The 21,141-nt window shown below is 47.3% G+C and overlaps 1 protein-coding gene across 1 annotated transcript in view; it reads left to right on the top strand.

Moving 5' to 3' along the window:
* The window catches only part of LOC147237033 (contactin-associated protein-like 4), a 125,442-nt gene that overhangs the window by 84,934 nt on the left and 19,367 nt on the right, over window positions 1-21,141 (top strand). Inside the window, exons 11-17 of the mRNA XM_086139442.1 lie at window positions 3,644-3,750; window positions 7,442-7,561; window positions 8,479-8,676; window positions 11,179-11,341; window positions 12,610-12,737; window positions 14,855-15,025; window positions 17,024-17,242. Coding sequence (XP_085995568.1) covers window positions 3,644-3,750; window positions 7,442-7,561; window positions 8,479-8,676; window positions 11,179-11,341; window positions 12,610-12,737; window positions 14,855-15,025; window positions 17,024-17,242 — 1,106 coding nt within the window. The remainder of the gene's footprint in view (window positions 1-3,643; window positions 3,751-7,441; window positions 7,562-8,478; window positions 8,677-11,178; window positions 11,342-12,609; window positions 12,738-14,854; window positions 15,026-17,023; window positions 17,243-21,141) is intronic.

Genomic DNA, 21,141 nt, shown 5'->3' with positions numbered 1-21,141 from the left:
CTGAGTTGTCCAGACGTGCTAATGACAGGGTAGCGGTTTTAGCTTTTCTATGCGGATGTATGCTTCAGTTGTATGCTTCTATTTGATGTGAATGAGAGAGTCCCTATATGTGGCCATGCGACTGACTTGCAATGGGTCCAAGGTGACCCCCAATGAGTCGGGATATACTTTGGCCCCTCCCCGACTCCGGCTGCAGGGTTAGCGCTATAGCTAATGAATGAATGAGTGAACTGTCCAAATATTTGGATAGAAGTTAGGAGGAAAAATGTCTTAGACAACCCCGCCCTTCGTCTGGCTGCCTTATCTAAAGGAAAAAAAGTCTTGCTAGCGAGATGTTATTATAGAATCGGAGTTGCCTTTTGATCTGAAGGTTACCGAAGTGACGCAATCTTGCTTTTCGCAACCGAGACGGCTCATGTAATTCCGGTCGTTGCCGCAAACGGAAACGGAAAGGTCACGCGTACTTCTGATTGTACCAGACTCGACTAATGCAAGAAGCAGTCGGTAGACTGTTGAAAAGGGGAGTTGATGGTGATGCTAACGGAGATGCTAACAGCAGACTACTAAGAGAGGCTACCGTATTTCACCTGTTCTTAGGTTTTACGATAGATTTTCAGATGTTGTTGCTTGACATTAAACCCCTGAATAGTTAGGCTACAGCTTATCCCTGTAATCTGTCAAACCCAAACCTGCCCCGTTTTTTTCTTGATGCACGCATATTCAAGAAGGTAGTATGTTCAAGACTTCAAGATGAGGTTACAAGAAGGCGATACTGATGGATCAAATATGAAGAATATCCAACATTCAGATACAGTGCCTCTTGTACTGGATACAGTGTTTCTTGTACTGGGTACCATAGTCTTGTACTGGATAGCATGTTCTTGTACTGGATACCGGGGTTTTGTACTGCATACCATGTTTCTTGTACTGCATACCATGTTTCTTGTACTGGATACCCTAGTCTTGTACTGCATGACATGGTCTTGTCTTGTGTACCATGTTTCTTGTACTGCATACCATGTTTCTTGTACTGCATACCATGTTTCTTGTACTGGATACCCTAGTCTTGTACTGCATGACATGGTCTTGTCTTGTGTACCATGTTTCTTGTACTGCATACCATGTTTCTTGTACTGCATACCATGTTTCTTGTACTGGATACCCTAGTCTTGTACTGCGTGACATGGTCTTGTGTTGTGTACCATGTTTCTTGTACTGCATACCATGTTTCTTGTACTGGATACCCTAGTCTTGTACTGCATGACAAGGCCTTGTGTTGTATATCATGTCTCTTGTACTGCATACCATGTTTCTTGTACTCAATACCATGTGTTTTTGTACTCCATACCATGTTTCTTGTACTTCGTACCATGGTCTTGTGCTAGATGCCATGTTAGCATAGGGGCTAGCGTGTTCTTGTTCAGCATCCCATGTCTCTGCGCACTCTTACATACCTTTTCAATGACTTTCTAATTTGTACGACCAACGTTTGCTCAGTTGACGCCGCAAGTCACCTTCACTATTGCACTTTATAATACTTTTGCTGCTGTGTATTTTTTGATATACTTTATATTCAGTTCTCTGCTGAGACACTGGCGATGACATTTTGCCCTCAATCCAAATCCAAGTGTTAGTCTAAGAATGACATAACAGAAACCAGAATTGTCCTTCCAATATATAGCAAATAGATTTTCTGGGTACACAGATGGGAATTACGGTACACTATTAGCACCGGAGTTGAATAATATGCCGTCTGTACAATAAGTATGTTGCGACGATACGAGCAACACTCACTCAGAGGCCGTGAGCGGTGAGCTGGCTAAAATCCATGCTAACAACAGAGTTGATTAAACAGCATGTCAGGTGTCGGTGATCAATGCGTATAGATCGAAAAGGCGGGGGGTGGATGAGTCTGTGGTGGTGGCGGGGAGGGGGAAGTGGAGGCAATCACGTTCAAATCACCAGGGAAGATGGAAGGACACATAAATGGGAAGATCATTAGAATCCGAACAGAAAATGAAAACGACTGCGCGTTCAAACAAGCGGAAAGTAGTCGACTTCCTCGTTTCTTTCCTCCCTTCGTATCTTTGAGTTCTTCGAGCGCCGATCTGCCGTCTAACATCGCCGTAAGCCGCCGGCTCAGTCGGCGAGACCCCGAACCCCTTCCCGCCGGTATGGTTGGCGGCTAGCATAGCTAGCGCACGCGTGAACCTCCGAATGTAATTCAGCGATGACAGCATCATAAAAGCGGAGACCGTATGTGGATTTATTCTCTGACGCACTCGCTGATCTTCCGTTCTGTAAGGTCACCTCGAAGCTATTGTGACAGGAGAGCTACCAGACCTGAGTATATGAGAAGGAAATGTCAGGCTCATTAAACGTCCCGTTTAAAAATGTCACACTTTACAATAATGTCACCAATTACCGCGATTTAAGTGTAGTATAACTGGTGGCTTTGGTTATCGAACGGCATTATCTTATTGAAATGCCGCCATCCGTGAGTAAGTCGGACTCGAGCAAAACGGAAAAACTGCAAATAAATATGGAGTCTGGAGTTTTGGAGGGCGAACTCCTATTTATTTGCATTTAGTTGAGCATGGGCAACTTCAGGGATGTACTTCCCGCCTCCGGAAGCACATTTCGGGCACAAAAGTCGTGAAAATCGCACTCCTATCTGCCGTCGCTTTAGAAGCGACAGCCTCCCGCCGAGAGACGGTAACACGCCCCGAGTGCTTTCGACGCTCCAGAAAAAAATGGTCCGGGCCATTTGCTCTGTGGGTAAACATGAGCCGCAGCGGCGATTTTGCTTTTTCATAAATGATGACTCCGTGGCGTCGGAGTTCTTTGCGAGTTCTTTGCCGGTGCTCATTTAAATCCCGTCACCTTGTGCTACCAGGAGTAGCCTATCAATGAGCGTTAGTCTACATGTGAGGTACATTCTGCCCGGCGACTGTGAACGCCGATAATCCCATTTAGCGACTATGCTAACATCGGAGCCATAGCGCCTTCTCACGTCTAAACCATTCATTGCTTTGGATCTGGTTTTCAATGCCGGATAAAAGACCAGAGGCAGAGCTGGAGGCAGCAGAGACGAAGACGTAGGGGTTCTGGAACAAGATCAGGAACGAGTCCATCACAGAGATGGCTGGTGCTAGACGTTCTGGAGATGGAGTTGGACCGAAGTGGTTTGGGCATGCACAGGGCAGGGATGGTGAAGATGGTGAAGAGGTCAGGAGGAGGACCAGAGAGGAGGTTCAAGGGATGTCGTCCAAGAGAACAAGAAGTGAGAGTTAGCAGGAGGCAGATTAGTGGCCGTGGTGACCCTTGAAGAAGTTCTAGCATTCAGACCCCGTCCAGCGCAGACCAGGAAATGGCGACAGCAGTAACAGAGCAAAACTACCTTTCATGGTGATCACTTAATTGTCACTTAAAGCGAGAAAACAAGAAGTACCATCTCGTACCCGGATCTACAATGGGCTCTAAAAATCTGGAGCTAATCAAACGTGACTCGACACTCTTACCTACGTGACGATACAATCTCGGTGAACAACCCCAACAAATGGAGGTCGCCCAAAGCGTCCCAGCGCACCTTTAGGACAACTCCACTTTCTCAAGCTTCCCCTTGTCCTCCCTTGTCTCCTAGGTGTTCCCCGAGCCACTGCGAACACGGCGGAAGATGCACCCAGTCCTGGAGCGCCTTCCACTGCAACTGCTCCGACAGCGGCTACGGAGGAGCCACCTGCCACAGCTGTAAGCCCACCCGGACAACTCCCCTTCCGTCGGCGCCGCGCGCTAAAACTCTAACTTTTACAAATACGCTAGACGAGTTTCCTTTCCGTGTCCATGTTCCCGGTGGCGCCGAAAGGGTCTTTACATTCGATTGCATTAATTAAGGTTTTCGCACCCTCTCGGGGAGGAGGGGGCAAGGAGGCGTTCTGCAAAGACTACATTAGCATACGCTTAGCTTGCAAACTCACGCGTCGGGTCGTTCGGCTGATACCGTGCTCGCGGTCGGGAACTTCCAGTGCCGAAACCGATCACAGCGACGACGGGCGTCGGTTTCATCTGGGAAAAATGACACGTACGTCCGGTCGTCGGGTTCCCGCCGGTCGAAGTACAAACCGAAAAGCTAGCTAGCCGTCGGGCGATCTGCGGCTGAAAACGCGGAGAACGAGGTTGATATTCCACACGTGTTTTTTTATTGCGTCTGCTGTAATAACGCCGAGTCCCCCAACACTCAATTATCTTGTGCCTTTTTTTTTTTTTTCCTTATTTCTTTGTTTCAGAACTTTAATTACCAGCGTTCAGTCGGGAATAGAGTAAACAGATCGGCGCTACTTTATTACCTTGAGCAAATTAGACCCCCCGTTTAATTTCAGAGGCTTATGAGGTTTTATTTCACACTTTGTGGCACCTGCGCGTCGACCAGCGGCGCCGCGGGGGGTTCGTCGCGTCCGAGAGCTGACGCTCGCTCACATGTCACGCCGTGAGAAGCCGCCGCCGCCGGAAACGAGAACGTAAAACTCGCGGGATCGTGATGAATCCCACGTGTTGAGATGCTCCGTTTCTCTTCTCTGAGGTGGGCTTCGAAACTGAATCGGACAAAATGGATTTGGTGAATCAGGCTGAGATACAAACCCCCAAAGTATTTACAAAACAAATCAACGTCAGGGAGTTTCCAACCCCGAGTGGAGAAGATTAGCTACATTAGCCAATGCTAATTCATTAGCGTTGGTGGGTCGGTGGGGGGTTAAAAAGTACCGTCTGAGGAACATTAGAAAAGAGTAAATACTTTTCCATTCCGCTAATTGATTTTTAGACAAAACCAAAGACGCGCTGCTTTCATTCATTCATTCATTCATTCATTCATTCATTCATTCATTCATTCATTCATTCTCTGTACAGCTTTTGCTGCTTTCAGGGTCGCACCTCAATGGAACACAACGCCTTTTACAGATAAACAACCATTCACTCGGTCACTTGCGTATCATTTAGAGACGTAATATAGACATTTAGACGATTCACCCTGTCATTCACATGTCATATAGGGACATACAACCGTCCACTCACTCGTTCACATGTCCTATAGAATCACATGGCCATTCACCCTGTCATTCACACGTCATATAGGGACAAACAATTCACTCACTCATTCACATGTCAAATTTGATATACAACCATTCACCATCTCACTTCCATGCCATACAGATGGACAGATAGATGCAACCGTTCAGCCTCGCATTCACATGTCACATAGGGGCATACAATTCACTCATCCATTCACATGTCAGATTGGATATACAATCATCCACCCTCTCATTCACACATCCAGTGAACCTCCTGCATTGTGTTTGAGCCTCGGGAGGAACCCGGAGAGCCCTGAGGAACCCACGCAGACACGTGGAGAACATGGAGGGTCCAACCAGGGACCTTCTGGCTGTGAGGCAGGAACTCTGCAAATTCAGACAGGAATAGGCAGGGAGTAACTTTGGAAACACCTGCCCATGTTCTTCTGAGGTCTTTGCAGTAGTAGTAGTAGTAGTAGTAGTAGTAGTAGTAGTAGTCCTACTGCTTGAATCCAGCAGGCACTTCCACACAAAGAGGAGCATCAGAAGCACATCACATTCAGAGAACCTTTTCTTTTCAAAAACCTGAACCTGCCAACCCGCCGCCCGACCATCCGCGGCTCGTCTGAGATGTTTTTTTTTTTTTTGTTTTTTTTTCGTAAATATCGTTTGAAAACATCGGAAATCCCGGATCAAACCGGCTAAACGCCTCCGAGGGGGCGGGAGGGGAGGATCGGTAGAAGATGCCGAGAAGGTTTTTCACGACGGGGTTTTGGAGGTCAGATGATCCCCGGCGCCGAACGCTTGAAAGGGACCCTTTTTTTTCCCCCTTATTTCTTTTCTTGTTAGAAAGCGACGTTTTTCTTTGATGTCAAACGCCATCTTTTTGTTTTTGTTTTTTTTCCTCCCCGATTTCTAGGGTTTTCTTCCAAATTCAGAAGTCGTTCCTTAAAAAAAAAAAACCCGATGTCGCCGTCAATAAACGGCGAGCTAATATTCCGCCGCCTTCATCTCTCAGCCGAAGCGGGAAATAAAACGAAACTCCCTCCGTCTCCCTCGCGTGGATTAGAATTGATAATGGATTCGGACGGACCCTAATTATAAGTTCATCATTATCAGAAGTGACAGACGCCGAGGATTTATTTCCAAAGAGGATTTCGTCGCCGGGATCCTCCGTCGGGCCGCTTTGATTCCGGCAGGTGAAGTCGATTCATTAGCGTTGGTGGGAAGGGAGGTTTAAAAAGTACCGTCGGAGGAACATTTGAAAAGAGTCAATAGTTTTCAGCTGATGGACGCTGGATTTTAGACAAAACCAAAAACATGAGCCGTTTTCATTCATTCATTCATTCTGGACTGAGATGGTTTGGACGTGGACAGGGAAGATGGAGGTCCTGGAAGAAGGATGCTGAGGTTGGAACTGCCAGGAAAGCAGGAGATCTGGAGGAAGATCAGAGAAGAGACGTATGGACCAAAGGAAGGAGAAGGTGAAGTTAGCGGAGGGTTCGATGGCTGTGGCAAAGACAACGTTGAAGAAGAAAAAGAAGAAGAAGAAGACGATGTAAACAAAGAAGAAGACGACCAAGAAGAAGATGATGACGATCACAGGATCAGTGGAAAAGAAGACAAAGACGACGAAGAAGAAGAAGAAGAAAAAGACGATGATGCCGAAGAAGACGACGTCAAAGGAGAAGATGAAGACAACGTAAACGAAGAAGACGACTTAGAAGAGTTGAAGAAGAAGACGAAGACGATGAAAACGAAGAGGAGGACAACTAAAAAGACTAAGACTAAGAAGAAGAAGAAGAAGAAGAAGAAGAAGAAGACCAAGACAAGGCCTTTGGACATTTTTTGGGGAGACAAGATTCTCATCTTGGAATAAAAACCAAAGATACATCTTCTCCGCATTCCATCAACACCACGACAAGAAGGATCACATCTTCTGAATATTCATTCATTCATTCATTCATTCATTCATTCATTCAGAGACATACAACCATTCACCCTCTCATTCACACGCATGGGGAATTCAGGGTCTCCATGAACCTCCTGCATGTGTTTGGACTGCGGGAGGAACCCGGACAACCCTGAGGAACCCTGAGGAACCTTGAGGAACCCATGGAGACACGTGGAGAACATAGAGGTTCCACACTGGAAGGCCTCCGGCGGGAATCAAACCTGTGACCGAAGGAAGCGCTAACCATCTCTTATGCTAACACCTCCGCTTCTCTGCTGATTTCTATCTACGGCTCACACACACTTAATTACAGCAAAACAGGATATGGTAGTTATCTGAAGCGCGTCGGGAAGAAGAGCGAGGGATCGTGTCACGCCATGATGGCGTCGCGGTGATGACATCATGTTTTCCCTCCACGCAGCGAGTCACGAGCAGTCGTGCGAGGCGTACAAACACAAAGGCAACGCGTCGGGGTTTTATTTCATCGACGTGGACGGGAGCGGACCGATCAAGCCTCGGCTGGTTTACTGCAACATGACAGGTACCGCACACACACACACACACACACACACACACACACACACACACACACACACACACACACACTTACAGGTGGGTGAGAGGGTGATGGACAAAGGAGCGATGAGGGTTGAAAAGGACGAGCGCTAATCGGCTATCACTACAAATAGCAGTAGCGCTAGCAGCTACATGCTAATAGATGAAATGATAGATCAAGCCACGGCTGGTTTACTGCAACATGACAGGTACAGCACACACACACACACACACACACACACTCACAAAAGTGGGTGAGAGGGTGATGGACAGGGGAGCGATGAGGGTTGAAAAGGATGAGCGCTAATCAGCTATTATTACAAATAGCAGCAGCGCTAGCAGCTACATGCTAATAGATGAAATGATAGATCAAGCCACGGCTGGTTTACTGCAACATGACAGGTACACACACACACACACACATACACACACACACACACACACACACACACACACACACACACACACACACACACACTTACAGGTGGGCGAGAGGGTGATGGACAAAGGAGCGATGAGGCTTGAAAAGGACGAGCGCTAATCAGCTATCACTACACATAGCAGTAGCGCTAGCAGCTACATGCTAATAGATGAAATGATAGATCAAGCCACGGCTCCTGGGAACACGGTGCATTATGGGATGTCTGCAGGGTAATGGGAGCATCACCAGGGGCTAGCTTAGCGCAGGCTACCTTCTGAAAGCTTTCAAAGTGCCGGGCAATTACACCAGTCTGTTGACAGCATCTGGCGAGGAAGGAGCCTTTACATTTTTCAACTGGCGCTAATTGCAATCACGTCTGCGGGATTCATGACTTAATTACTTCCCCCGCTCACCGCCGTGCCGCTCCCATGTTTAATAATCGTGATTAAAACCTGATTTCCGCTGTCCGTCTCCATCCCAAGACAGAGCATGGACGGTGATCCAGCACAACAACACGGAGCTGACCGCGCTGCGCTCGTCCCCGGAGACGGACCGCCACTCCGTCCACTTCGAGTACGCGGCCGACGAGGAGCAGCTGGCCGGGATGATCGGGCGGTCCGAACACTGCGAGCAGGAGCTGTCCTACTTCTGCAAGAAGTCCCGCCTCCTCAACACTCCAGGTGAGGACTTCCACTCGGGTGCATCTCGTATTTCTAAGCTACACTTCTCAGAGCAAACCTCCACCTGACTAGATCAGGGGTGGTTTTATATACAATCCACGGCCACGCTTCCCCCTTTAACGTTCTCATGGTGTTCTCTACTACGTCCGCCTTACAACAACACACACACACACACACACACACACACACAAGGCGCACCGCACGTTTTGAAGAAAATCTTTGACTTTTATGTGCGCCTTATGGTCGTGAAAATATGGTATTTTAAGAAGTATTTTCAATCAATATTGAATTTAGAAATTTTTTTCCCCTTTGTTTAATTTTGTGTGGACGATTACATATAAACTAATGTCGGTACATTTATATCAGGGGTGGGCACTTATTTTGGCCGGTGGGCCGAATGTCTTATTTCATTTTTATGCGCGGGTCAACTCGGTACCGTGTAAATCGAACAAAATGAAAATTTCATTTTAATTATTTACATTTTTTGGCATTTTATTTCTTTTTTTTTACTTTAAAATCATGAATGATCATATAAATGTACCAACATTATTTTATATGTAATCGTCCATACAAAATTAAACAAAGGGGAAAAAATAAGGAGTTTCTAAATTCAATATTGATTGAAAATACTTCTTAAAATACCGTATTTTCACGACCATAAGGCGCACATAAAAGTTCGGTGTGCCTTGTGTGTGTGTGTGTGGCCGTGGATTGTATATAAAACCCGCGCCCTATCATTTGTTACGCCTTATATGTGTGTTAAATACAATAATGGCACTCATAACCGAGATTGCGCCTTTTAGTAAGGTGCGCCTTATAGTCGTGAAAATACGGTATTAAAAGAAAATAGTTTGGCGGGCCGTATAAAAAAGGTAAACGGGCCGGATGTGGCCCGCGGGCCGTAAAATGCCCAGGTCTGCTCTAGATGTTCCTCCACCTGCTCTCTCTGGAGGTTCTTGTCCGTCATCTTAGCAAGCAAGAAGCAGCTCCCTGATGCTCTCGCACCTCCACCTTGAAATCCCTTGTCTCACCTTTGTCGCACTCTCTTATAGCAGTCATACATGTCCTGCGCCGCCCTTACATGGTTCTTTGCCACTCCAGACGTCCTCATACAACCACGGTTCCTCTCTCGGGACCCTGTCAGATGCTCTTTCAAGATCTCCAAAGGCGCATTGCGGCTCTTCCTGACCTTTATTGTCCTTCGTGGTCAATATTCTCAAAGCAAATTGATAAATAAAACATGAATATATGTAAAAAAGGAAAAATCCTTACAGAATAGCGACAGGTGAAAATGGCCTCACGTGTTCATGAGACTCAAAAGAGTGTGGTTTTGAAGGAGAGTTAAGGAGTTTCCGGCCTCTGAAGAGCCGTGAAGCAATAAACGCTAGCGAGCGACCGACAAAAACGGCGACGGTTTCAACGGTTTCTCGAACGAGGCGACTCGACGGCGCGAAAGGTGCTAAAAATCTGCGGGTCTGAAGGAATTTTTGATGGAGACCTGCCAAAAGAAAAAAAAGAAAAAAAACTGTCTGTTGAAAATATTCCAGGCACGCGGAGATAAAAGCAGCCGCAGCCCTCGCTTCATCTCTCAAACTTCAAATGAAACTTACTTTCGCAATGTTTCTGAGGTTGGAAATGTGACGCCGGACAAGAGCCGTGACACGACGCGCGAAGGAGAAGATGCCGCCAAACGCGCTCTAACAAACGTCAAGGGTCTTCCACGTAGCGGCGCCGGGGTTGTCAAAGGGGAAAAGGTAGCGGTGACAGGGTTCTTTGCAAATCAAGTTTGAATCTGAAGGGTCTATCTCTGGAACTGAAGCTGTTTGAATTGCTGATTCGGGATTTTTTTTTAACAAAATCAATAATTGATGGTGTTGAAGCTACTTTGACAACTCAGACTCTTTGGACAGCGAGTTTTTTCGGACTGTGACTTTGGAGATGTGAGCGAGTGCCAAATTTCGGTCGGGATTCAGAGCTTGTGCAGCAGAAAGTCACTACCTCGGAGTTTCACTTCGCATTAGCCCTGACATCTTTCGGTCCGATTCCCCTTTCCGATGGGAATTAGCATCAAAATGACGAAGGGGGAAGACAAAGCGAGAGTTGCTTTACGCACCTGCCATGTAGCAGACCGGGTCTATTATCATACAAAAGGCGCACCGCCAAAACAATCAGTTTAGTTGCACTTTGTTCCCTTGGAAACTCTGTTTGCTCTTCTTTACTTGGCGTAGATTCCTTCATGTTGAATTCTTTCGCGGCTGCTTTATTACCATGAACAACTGCGTGACTGAAAGCCTTGAGTCTCTTTGGTGTCATTTTTGGGGGTCCTCAGTACCGCTATTAGTAAAAGCGGTGCAGGTAAGACTTTAAGTGCACCGTATGGCGCAAAAAATAGGGTACAGTACAATGGGTACATTCAGATGAGTTCAATTTGCTGCTCCTGGATGTTGTCGTTGGCCTCAAGGAAAAGCAGCTAGCAGTCAGAAGACTATCTTTGTGTTCCAGAGGGTGCTCCTCTCAGCTGGTGGGTTGGAGGTCCCGGTCCAGGCCAGGTCCAGACGTACTGGGGCGGAGCTCTTCCGGGGAGCAGACAGTGCTCCTGCGGCCTGCAAGACAACTGCCTCGACTCCAGTCACTACTGCAACTGCGACGCCGATTATGACCACTGGTATTTAGATTTACCGACGACTTCAAGTTCTGTTCGCGCAGGTACCGTGTCATTTTGGGTTTTCACGGGCCGACGCGACCACGGACCCTGCGCTACATACTCCGCGAGTTCCCTCTGGCCGTGACATTTCTTTAGGAGAAACAGGTGCAGAACTCGAGGTCCTCATTGGCCCCGCCCACATGTAGTCCCATAGTTCGGGCACCGTTTTCAAGAATTACCCCTCACCTGTATGCCTTACCTGATAGGCTACATCAATTTTCAAACATCATTCTTCCGTTGGGCACCATTTTCAAGAATTACCCCTCACCTGTATGCCTTACCTGATAGGCTACATCAATTTTCAAACATCATTCTTCCGTACTTTCATCTCTCCGACCGCCAAACTAGGACAAACTTCTCGCTTCCCACGGACGATGGTTACAGACCTCCGGCAGACCAAAATCCACCCGACTGACCCATACCCGTTTGATTTTTCCTGCTAATATAATCTACCTAAAATCCAATTCCCTTCCAAAGACAAACCTTAGGGCTAATCCAAGTGCGATTAGAAACAGGCTAAAGCTGTGCCGCTATCGAGTCATACGTGTTTCTCGTCAGCGATCCGCGATATCGGGCGACTGCAAGTCCTTCAAATTGGTCATGATAGACCAGATCGGTGCTTAGTTTCTTTGGTTTCTGCCGCATCCTGCCCCGTTAGACGGAACGAGACGTCTGGGAAAAAAAAAATCCAGACACGCTTTGCATGTTACCTAACCCCTTCCTTCGGATCCCTTTATCCGCACTCCAAGCTATATTCTATTTAGGTCACCTCCCCCAATCCCGTGGCCAATCCTGCACAGTTTAAGGTCCTCTTTCTATTACTCGCCAGAGTTACAGGAAGTTCTTCATATCCCCTTTTTCCCGGCGTCAACACCAGGCGTTTGTGCCCGCGGTCGCAGATTTATTCCTCGTTCGAAAAGCTACAAAGCTTCGGAGTTTTGAAAGACAACATTTACCGAGGAAACGGCGTCGGCGGCGCGTCAGCGGATTATGGCCTTGTTTTCTACATCTACCTGTAAACCCGAAAGAAAATAAAGCAGGAGATTTGACGTGTGAAATGTAAATACGCTTAAGAGTTCAGGTGAGTACAAGTTGTACGCCGAGTCTCCTCACCGTCCTCCTCCTCTGTTTCTTCTTTGTCCTCTCTTTGCTCGTCTTCAACGCCGATGTGTCCACGATCCCCCCTTCCTCAATCATCCCTGCGACCTCCTCCTCTTCACCCTCCCCAGGGCCAACGATTCAGGGCTTCTGGTCCACAAGGAGAGCCTCCCGGTCAGGTCTCTGGTTGTGGGCGACATCCAGCGGTCGGGGTCCGAGGCCGCCTACAAAGTGGGACCTCTTCGTTGTCACGGCGACAGTAAGTTTAACGTGTCCGACGAGGAAGTTGGCTTCCTGTAAGGCGACCATACGGATAGGTCAATGGTAGCCTACGACAGCGGTCCCCAACTTTTTTTGGTACCAGGGACCGGTTTTATGCATGAAAATGTGCTGGGGTTTAAATAATAAAAACACTAAATTAAACTTTATATTAGGCGATAACAAGATTACCGTGTATTCTGGACTATTAGGCGCACCTGAATATAAGCCGCACCGGCTAAAAATAACGAAATAATCAATGTGTTCGTATACAGGCCACCCCATTGTAACATGAGATATTTACGCACAAATATTTTTCATAAATTTTTAATTAAATACATACTGGACATTTTTATCCAAACACTGACTATTTGAGCTGATGACAAAGATGAATAATAAATAAGACAATGAAACGTCCATCTATCCGTTTTCTATCCCCAGTTTTTCCTCCTCCAGCTAATGGCTATCTTGGTCTTCCTCCTGCGCGCTAAAACCGTTGAAGTCGTTTTTCTTGGTGTCGGAATTCAACGGCCTCAGAATTTTATCGATCCGATGCGACGAGGCTAAATGTTTTAGCGGCTTGAAGCCTGTTAGCCTGAAAAAATATCCATAAATTAGCCGCATCGTTGTTGAAGCCGCGGCGTTCAAAAGTAGAGCCTCACAGTCTGGAAATTATTTAAATTAAAACTAAAATTTAAAAATCTGCACATTAATTTATGAATATATTATTATTATTATTATTTATTTTTTATGTTTTTTTTTAATTTTATTTTATTCTTTGATTTTCACAATTTGATAGCGTTTTTTTCTGATTCCGATTACAATAAATGCAGCAGTAAGGCGAAGGTCGTTTTTCCGGAATGGTCCTTCTGGAGCAAAAGATCTGGAAAGTTCTGGAAGGACCGGTACCGGTACCGGCGATAGGTAACGCTCGAACACACAAGCTGTGACTCATCAAGCTTTTGGAAATTAGCGCTCCCTGGCTTGGTTTTTGGGATATGATCGGATCTACTCGATACAAGACACAGTAGGTGTTTGGATGAGAAGGACCAGAGAAGAACCCTGAAGCTGCAGGAGGTGGAGATAAAGAAGTCGGAGCGTTCGAAGTACTTCAGGTCCAGACCGACGTAGAAGGTGGAGGAAGGTTGTTTAAGAGTAGAAGAAGAAGAAGACGACCAAGAAGAAGATGGTGACATCACAGGAAAAGAAGACGACTTAGAAGAAGACGACCAAGAAGAAGATGAAGAAGAAGACAATGACGTCGAAGGAGAAAAAGAAGACGATGTGAACAAAGAAGAAGACGACCAAGAAGAAGATGATGCCGATCACAGGATCAGTGGAAAAGAAGACAAAGACGACGAAGAAGAAGAAGAAGAAGAAGACCACCGAGAAGAAGATGAAGAAAAAGACGATGATGCCGAAGGAGAAGAAGACGAAGACGACGTCAAAGGAGAAGACGAAGACAACGAAAACGAAGAAGAAGACGTCTAAGACGAAGTTGAAGAAGAAAACCAAGACATTTTTGGACATTTTTTGGGGAACTGAGATGAAAACAATCCACATGATTCTCATCTTGGAATAAAAACCAAAGATCTTCTCCGTATTCCATCACCATCACGACAAGAAGGATCACATCTTCTGAATATTCATCGGCGGTTATGAGTTGATGGTGTATTGATTCACCGGGGTTTTATGGAGCTGCATTGTAGCCTTAAAACTACATAAATCTCCACAAAAAAAGTACATTGCAGCTAATTGGAAAACAAACGGCGAGGAGATTTATTTTATCTCCGCTAATAACTTGTAATGAAAAGATATGCTGCATAATGGACTAATCTAAATGATACATGTGACCTTGCATTAATTGCTTCTAATCCCAGCCTTCAGCCGGAGTGGTAGCCAAACAAATGAATATACAAATAAGTGACTCGCCAGAAAAATCAACATAAATGAGAGCGCGTGGATGAAGTCGTGCTTTTGTTCTTCGCTAATTAGCGGAGCCGCTACATTTGTCTACTCGGGATTTAATCGCGTCGTTTTCCTTTAGCGGGTTTGGTTCCGGAGTTATATATTAACCTCGTAAGGCGACGTCAACAGGAGGCCTCGTTTGTTTCCCAGGAAACTTCTGGAACGCGGCGTTCTTCGACAAGGAGACGTCTTACCTCCACTTCCCCACCTTCCACGGCGAGCTGAGCGCCGACATCTCCTTCCTGTTCAAGACTACGTCCTCCTCCGGGGTCTTCCTGGAAAACCTGGGCATCAAAGATTTCATCCGGATCGAACTCGGCTGTGAGTTAGCGCGAACCCGAGCGCAAAAGCTACTTTTTTGTTTATTCCGGTGCAGGGACGACTCCTCGGGGGGAAGCGCGACGCGCCGGCGTCCTATCTTTCTTCAAGCTTTCTGACAGCTGGTGTTGGAGCGGCGCTATATTGCTAACGCCGCCGCCGCCGCGCTGGATTCGGGCCATTCAGCGCGATTTCTCCAAATCCAGTCATCATACGGCCTCCTGCTCCCAAAGCCTCCTGAAGGATGGTGTTTGTGCTCTCGCGCAGATGTCACCCGTCCGCTAGCTACGCCTTAAAAAACCCGCCGGCGCTAGGTAGCCTCCGGCGCTAGCTAGCCGCCGCCGCCGCTAGCTAGCCCGCGGCGCGCTGATGGATGACGGGACTCCTCCGGCCCCGGAGTTCACCCCTCTTCATTGTAGGTTGCGGTCTTAAGCTAATTGAGGTGTGTAGGTGCTCCGAAGATAAATGGGAAGACTCTTACCCAGATTAAGTTGGGAGTTTTGAGTCTCGGCGCATATTTTCATGGCGTGGCTCATGAATAGCAATGACTTGGATTTGTGTTCATTAGACGAGCACTTCATTTAAATTGCTGGCGAGTAGCATGTTCTCTTTATGTGCTAATAAGGGGGGCGAAAGCGCGAGGAGGTCTCTATTAAAGCCGAGGCGTTCGGGAGCTCGGTTCCCCCCGGTGGACGAAGCCAAAAGTCAATCTCGACTCGTATACGAAGAAATCGCGTATATTTAAGACGAGTCAAGGCGGATTTTATTCCACAGTTTCCATTCAGAGCTTGTCCGGACCGCGCTCTCGAAGGTGACGCCCCGCGTTCTTTCAAAAGCAAGCGGCGGCGGCGGCGGCGAGGAAACGCTGCCGGCTTTCTGCCTCGAGCGATGAAACATCATCCAGAAGCTGTTTCAAGAAAATCCAGATAAATATTTGGGATGGATTCTGCAAATGAACGCTAAAGAAATCCATCCGTCCATTAGCTGCGCTACTTATCCTGCATCTCAGGGTCGCATATGGAAACCATCCACCCTCTCATTCATGCATCTGGATAATTCGGGGTCTCCAGTGAACCTCCTGCTTGGATCTGGACTGTGAGAGGAACCGGGAGAACCTGGAGGAACCCGGGAGAACATCTCGGGAAAGGGAGCAACCGGGGACCTTCTCGCTGGGAGGCAGGAATGCTAACCGCTGCGCCGCTGCGCTGCCGACCACGCAAAATTAAATATGGAAAATGATTAATTGAAAAAAAAAAAAAATCAGAACCCTGCAATGAAAATGTGCAAAGTCAGTATTAAAATTAAGCTCGTAGCAACATTTATTTCCAGCAGGAAAAATTGGAGTTTTAAAAATCAGCCTGTAGAGCAGAGGTTGGGAAGCTATGGCTCGAGAGCCATATGAGGCTCTTCCGGTGACAATTTTGAGTTTGAGTTTTGAGTTGAAAAAGAAAAAAATCAGGTCGGAACTGATTTTAAAATATATTTCTTCACAATACTGTGTCATTTTAAAGTAAACAGAAATTAGTTTTAAAGATAAATGTCACGGGTCGCCCGTCGGTCGGGTCGGGAACCGTCGGCTTCCGAGAATGTCCGGGTTGTTGGAAAGTTGAAGAAATTAATTTTATCAGATAGCCGACTAGCTTATCCGCGTCAAAAAAAAAAAGACGATGATCACCGCGCATTCCAGGCTGCGCGGACGGAGAACTTTGCATTTGGATCTGCGGTATGTCTAATATCCAATGATAAAATTGCATCGATGAAACGGTCAAATATAAAGCGACACTTCGAACAAATCCATGCAGCACCATTATACGCTAAAAATACTATATGGCTCTCGATGAAATATATTTAGAAATATTTTCTTTTATGGCTTTCCCAGTCGAAAAAGCACGCGGCTACCGCCTTTTTTTTGTTTTTCGCGGACGCCGAGTCGAACCGGCGTCCACATGCTAACCACTTTAGCCTCCCCGTTATGCTAACCCTCCCGATTTCGTCCCGCAGCCTCTTTGGAAGTCCTCTTCTCTTTCGACGTGGGTAACGGCCCGCTAGCGGTGAGAGTGACGACGACCTCGCCTCTGAACGACGGACGCTGGCACAGCGTCCGAGTGGAGCGGAACATAAAGGAAGCGTCGCTCCGCGTGGACGATTTCCCGCCCGCCACGCGGCGAGCGCCGTCCGACGGACACATCCATCTGCAGCTCAACAGTCAGCTATTCATAGGTGAGATGCTAACGCCCGCGCGCGCTAAACATGAAAGTATTCGGAAGACTTTGCGGACTTAGGACTCGGCTTAGAGGAGTCGGGGTCGGCTTTTAGGAGGGATTATGATCAAGGATGTGGGGAAGAGGGTTATATTGTTCATTAGCGGCGGAGCGGCGAGGATAATTGCCGGCAGGTTTAATCCAGTCTTATCTTGGACGGCGATTCGAGCAACTCTGACACTCGATTACACCCGGGGATGCAAATGTTTCCTCAAGCACGGACACCGAGATCTATTAAGGGGAAGGAGTGGAAAAAAAAACATTTAACACGGAGATCCGTCTTTTTGTCTCATCTTAAAAAGTACGCGGTTATTCAGAGGAGTTTTAATCTCCGCCGACGTCCTCGCATTACGCGGCAAACCGGGGGATTTTCGTCTCCCTTTGAATCGACGGCCTTCGGATAATAAGACGCAAATCACCGATAGGCAGCCGTCCGAGAGCCGACAGCTCGGCTCACTCGTGGTTTATATTCCGAATTACTCGTCGTGGCGACTGGACTTGAATTTCTTGACTTTCAGCTCTCGTCCCAGAGGCTTCTTCAGTTCCGTTATGTACCCAAACTAGCTGGAGGTGCAGAGAGGTGGAGGTATGCTCTGGAAAGGAGAGGAATGAAAGTTAGTCGCAGCAAGACAGAACATATGTGTGTGAATGAGAGGAACTCGGGTGGAGCGGTGAGGCTACAGGGAGTGGAGATCAAGAAGCTGGAGGATTTCAGGTACTTGGGGTCAACAGTCCAGAGCGTAGGAGAGTGTGGAGAAGAGGTGAAGAGACGGATCCAAGCAGGTTGGAATGGGTGGAGAAAAGTATCAGGGGTACCAAGAGATAGAAGAACATCAGCCAGAATGAAAGGAAAAGTGTACAAGACAGTGGTGAGACCAGCGATGATGTTTGGACTAGAAACTGTTCCAATGACCAAAAGACAGCAGGCAGAACTAGAGGTTGCAGAGATGAAGATGTTGAGGTTCTCTTTGGGAGTGACCAGGATGGAGAGGATCAGGAATGAGTCCATCAGAGGAACGGCACATGTTAGATGTTTTGGAGAGAAGGTCAGAGAAGCCAGACTGAGATGGTTGGGTCATGGACAGAGGAGGGAGAGAGAATATATTGGTAGACGGATGCTGGAATTGGAGCTGCCAGGCAAGAGGTCTGGACCAAAGAGAAGATTTATGGACGTAGTGAGAATAGTTGGTGTGAGAGAGGAGGATCCAGAGAATAGCGTTCGATGGAGAAAGTTGACTCGCTGTGGCGACACCTGACGGGAAAAGCCGAAAGAAGAGGAAGAATCTGTCACAGGGGTGCAGGACATGTATGACCGAGACAAAGTGATGATTGAGATGTTCTGGACATGAACAAAGGAGTGTTCATGTCCAAACCATGGTGAAGATCTGGGTAGAAGGTTGCTGAAGGTAAAGCTGCCAGGCAGGAGGTCTGGAGGAAGACCAAAGGAAGATTTATGGACGTCGTGAGAGAGGATACGAAGGTAGTTGGTTTGAGAAGAGGATCCAGAGAATAGGGTTAGATGGAGAAAGTTGACTCGCTGTGGCGACACCCGACGGGAAAAGCCGAAAGAAGAAGAAGAAGAAGAAGAAGAAGAAGAAGCTGGAGGCATGTAAACAGACGCCATTTGCGTGCTGCCCCTCCTGTCTGCATGCCGAAGTGTCCTCGGGCAAACATGCTGAGCCCTCAGTCGCCGCCATCGGTTGAAACCGCGATCAAACGGAAACGTCATATAAGTTTAGCACGAGTACAATCCAGCGGTTTAGCGCTGCTCGGTCAGTGCGACGTTGACAGTTTGGCAAATACCCACCGCTTCTGTTATTACCGTTAATCCTCGTCTGCGGTCGGTAAACGGAGTAATCGCGGCGCGGACGTAATCCTTGTTTCTCATAAGGAGCTAAATGTCAGCAACACTCGCTAGCGAGATCGAAGCTTACTCATGTGCTGGATAGCTTACGGGCAAAACTGAAGGTTCGATCACGTCATCGCAAGCTACTCCTCGCTATCGCTATCGCTAGCTGCACTACAGCATACACAAGTCCGTCCCTGGAATCAAATCGCAGTTACTCTGAAACGCAGCGCTAACATCGTGGCGGTGGACTAATGGACTCGTGAAGGTGCAGCTTCCAAGCTAGCAAGGGGCGCGGGTGTTTTGAACCAGCCGCAGAGCTACAGTTAGCTTCCGGCGTTGCTTTTAAGATCAAGAAAGAATCTCAGAACTCTCGCCGCCACTCTTGACGGTTCGTCTCTTTATTTTTTTTGTAAGTGTGCGAAGACGCAAAGAGAATAGAGCTGTCGCTCAGCCGGCCTTAGCATTTTAACGCGCGCAACCGCCGCACATCAAGATCAACAGCTAAAGTAATTAAATTGAATCAAAAGCATAAAGGATGTCACTAGCGCATTCTATTAACCGCCGCGCTTCCTTTAAGTCTCAGTCATGTTATCGCAATCCATTGTTCCGCTTCACATCGCATGTCGGCGCCGGATAACCGTGCTAATTGTCAAACGGACCCTGCACCTGCGACGCCGCGGTATCGGCGAAAGCAGCCGGGCGCCGAGCGAGACTCGGACGATCCTAGCGCTCGCTATCACAAACTCATCACTCCCGACTCCACAAATCTCTTTAACCTCCCAAACTGACCGAAGGGGAGGAGGTGTACTTTTTCTGCAAACGTTTGGCGAGTTCATTGATTTGTAGATGCACATTGCGGAGGATAAAACCAAGCGGTGGTTGATGGTGAAGAGGAGCAGGGAGTGGGAGGCTTGATTGATATGTTAAACTAATAATCCTCTCCGAACAAGCGGGAAGAGGTGAGGATGAGTCACGCCGCCCGATGCGGGCAGGACTAACTTAGTCTACCGAGGACGCTCGGCGTGTTTGAAGGAAAATGGGAACGGATTATGAATTTTAGAGGGGTCGCGTCTTTAATAAATACTTGATTGGCAGCAAAGAAAATCGGCATCTCGGGTTTTTCCTTTGTTTTTCGAGGCAACGAAGGGTTCCGTCTTTCATGAAGCCAAAAGCCGCATATGTTGTGTCATTTCTCAAAACAACGCGCCGGCGTCTCTTTTGTACCCCGGCATGGAGAGTGTAGCTCATTTGCGATATATACATTTGCGGCGGATGACTTAATAGGTTTTGAATTAATGAGCCGTAATATTGCCTCAGGTAAATTTATGATGCAAACAGATTCCGGTTCACCCTCATTTATTGCCAACATGAGAATTGATTTTGCATGCCCACGGTGAAACACATCCCCGTACCGCAGTTAATTAGTTATATTAATAAGTAAAATGTTGTGTTACATGAACACGTGAATGTGCTTGTCATCTTGCTCGGTCGCTGCGATGTGACAAAGTAAGCCAATCAACACCTGAGTCCAAGGCAACTCCTCTGTGAAATACCAAACTCCCGGAGCATACGAGTCGAGGTGCTGAGGCTGCGCCGTGCCGGGCTTACGCCTTAAGACTCGGGTGAAACTATCATCTCGCACCGAGACTTTGCAAAGATTTTGAAAAGACCGGTGGAAAACTAAAGCTAGACTCTTTTCCCATCGCGCCGGTACCAAGTTTCCTGAGCTCATCTGTTGGTTCAGTCTTCACGTAAGCCCCAAGACTAGGCAAAGACTATGGTACGACTGCGCTAAGACTATAAGACTACCAGCTCGAACTTCACGGCCGAGGTGACGGGCGCGCGGTACGACTCTGGTGAGACTCCCCCCATAATTTCCCTCCCACTTCCAGTTCCAAGTTTTTTTGAGGCACACTTGTATGCTCGTATGACTTGCTCGTTTCAAGTCAAATCGTAAAGTGTAAGCCTGGCATGAGTGTCTGGAGTCCTTATTGGCAAACATGCCTCCT

This window comes from Fistularia commersonii, chromosome 1, assembly GCF_037954325.1.
Source record: "Fistularia commersonii isolate RoL2024-O1a breed Wild chromosome 1, RoL_Fcom_v1.0, whole genome shotgun sequence".
In the NCBI taxonomy this organism is placed as follows: Eukaryota; Metazoa; Chordata; class Actinopteri; order Syngnathiformes; family Fistulariidae; genus Fistularia; species Fistularia commersonii.
This window is presented reverse-complemented; position numbering and strand designations above follow the sequence as displayed.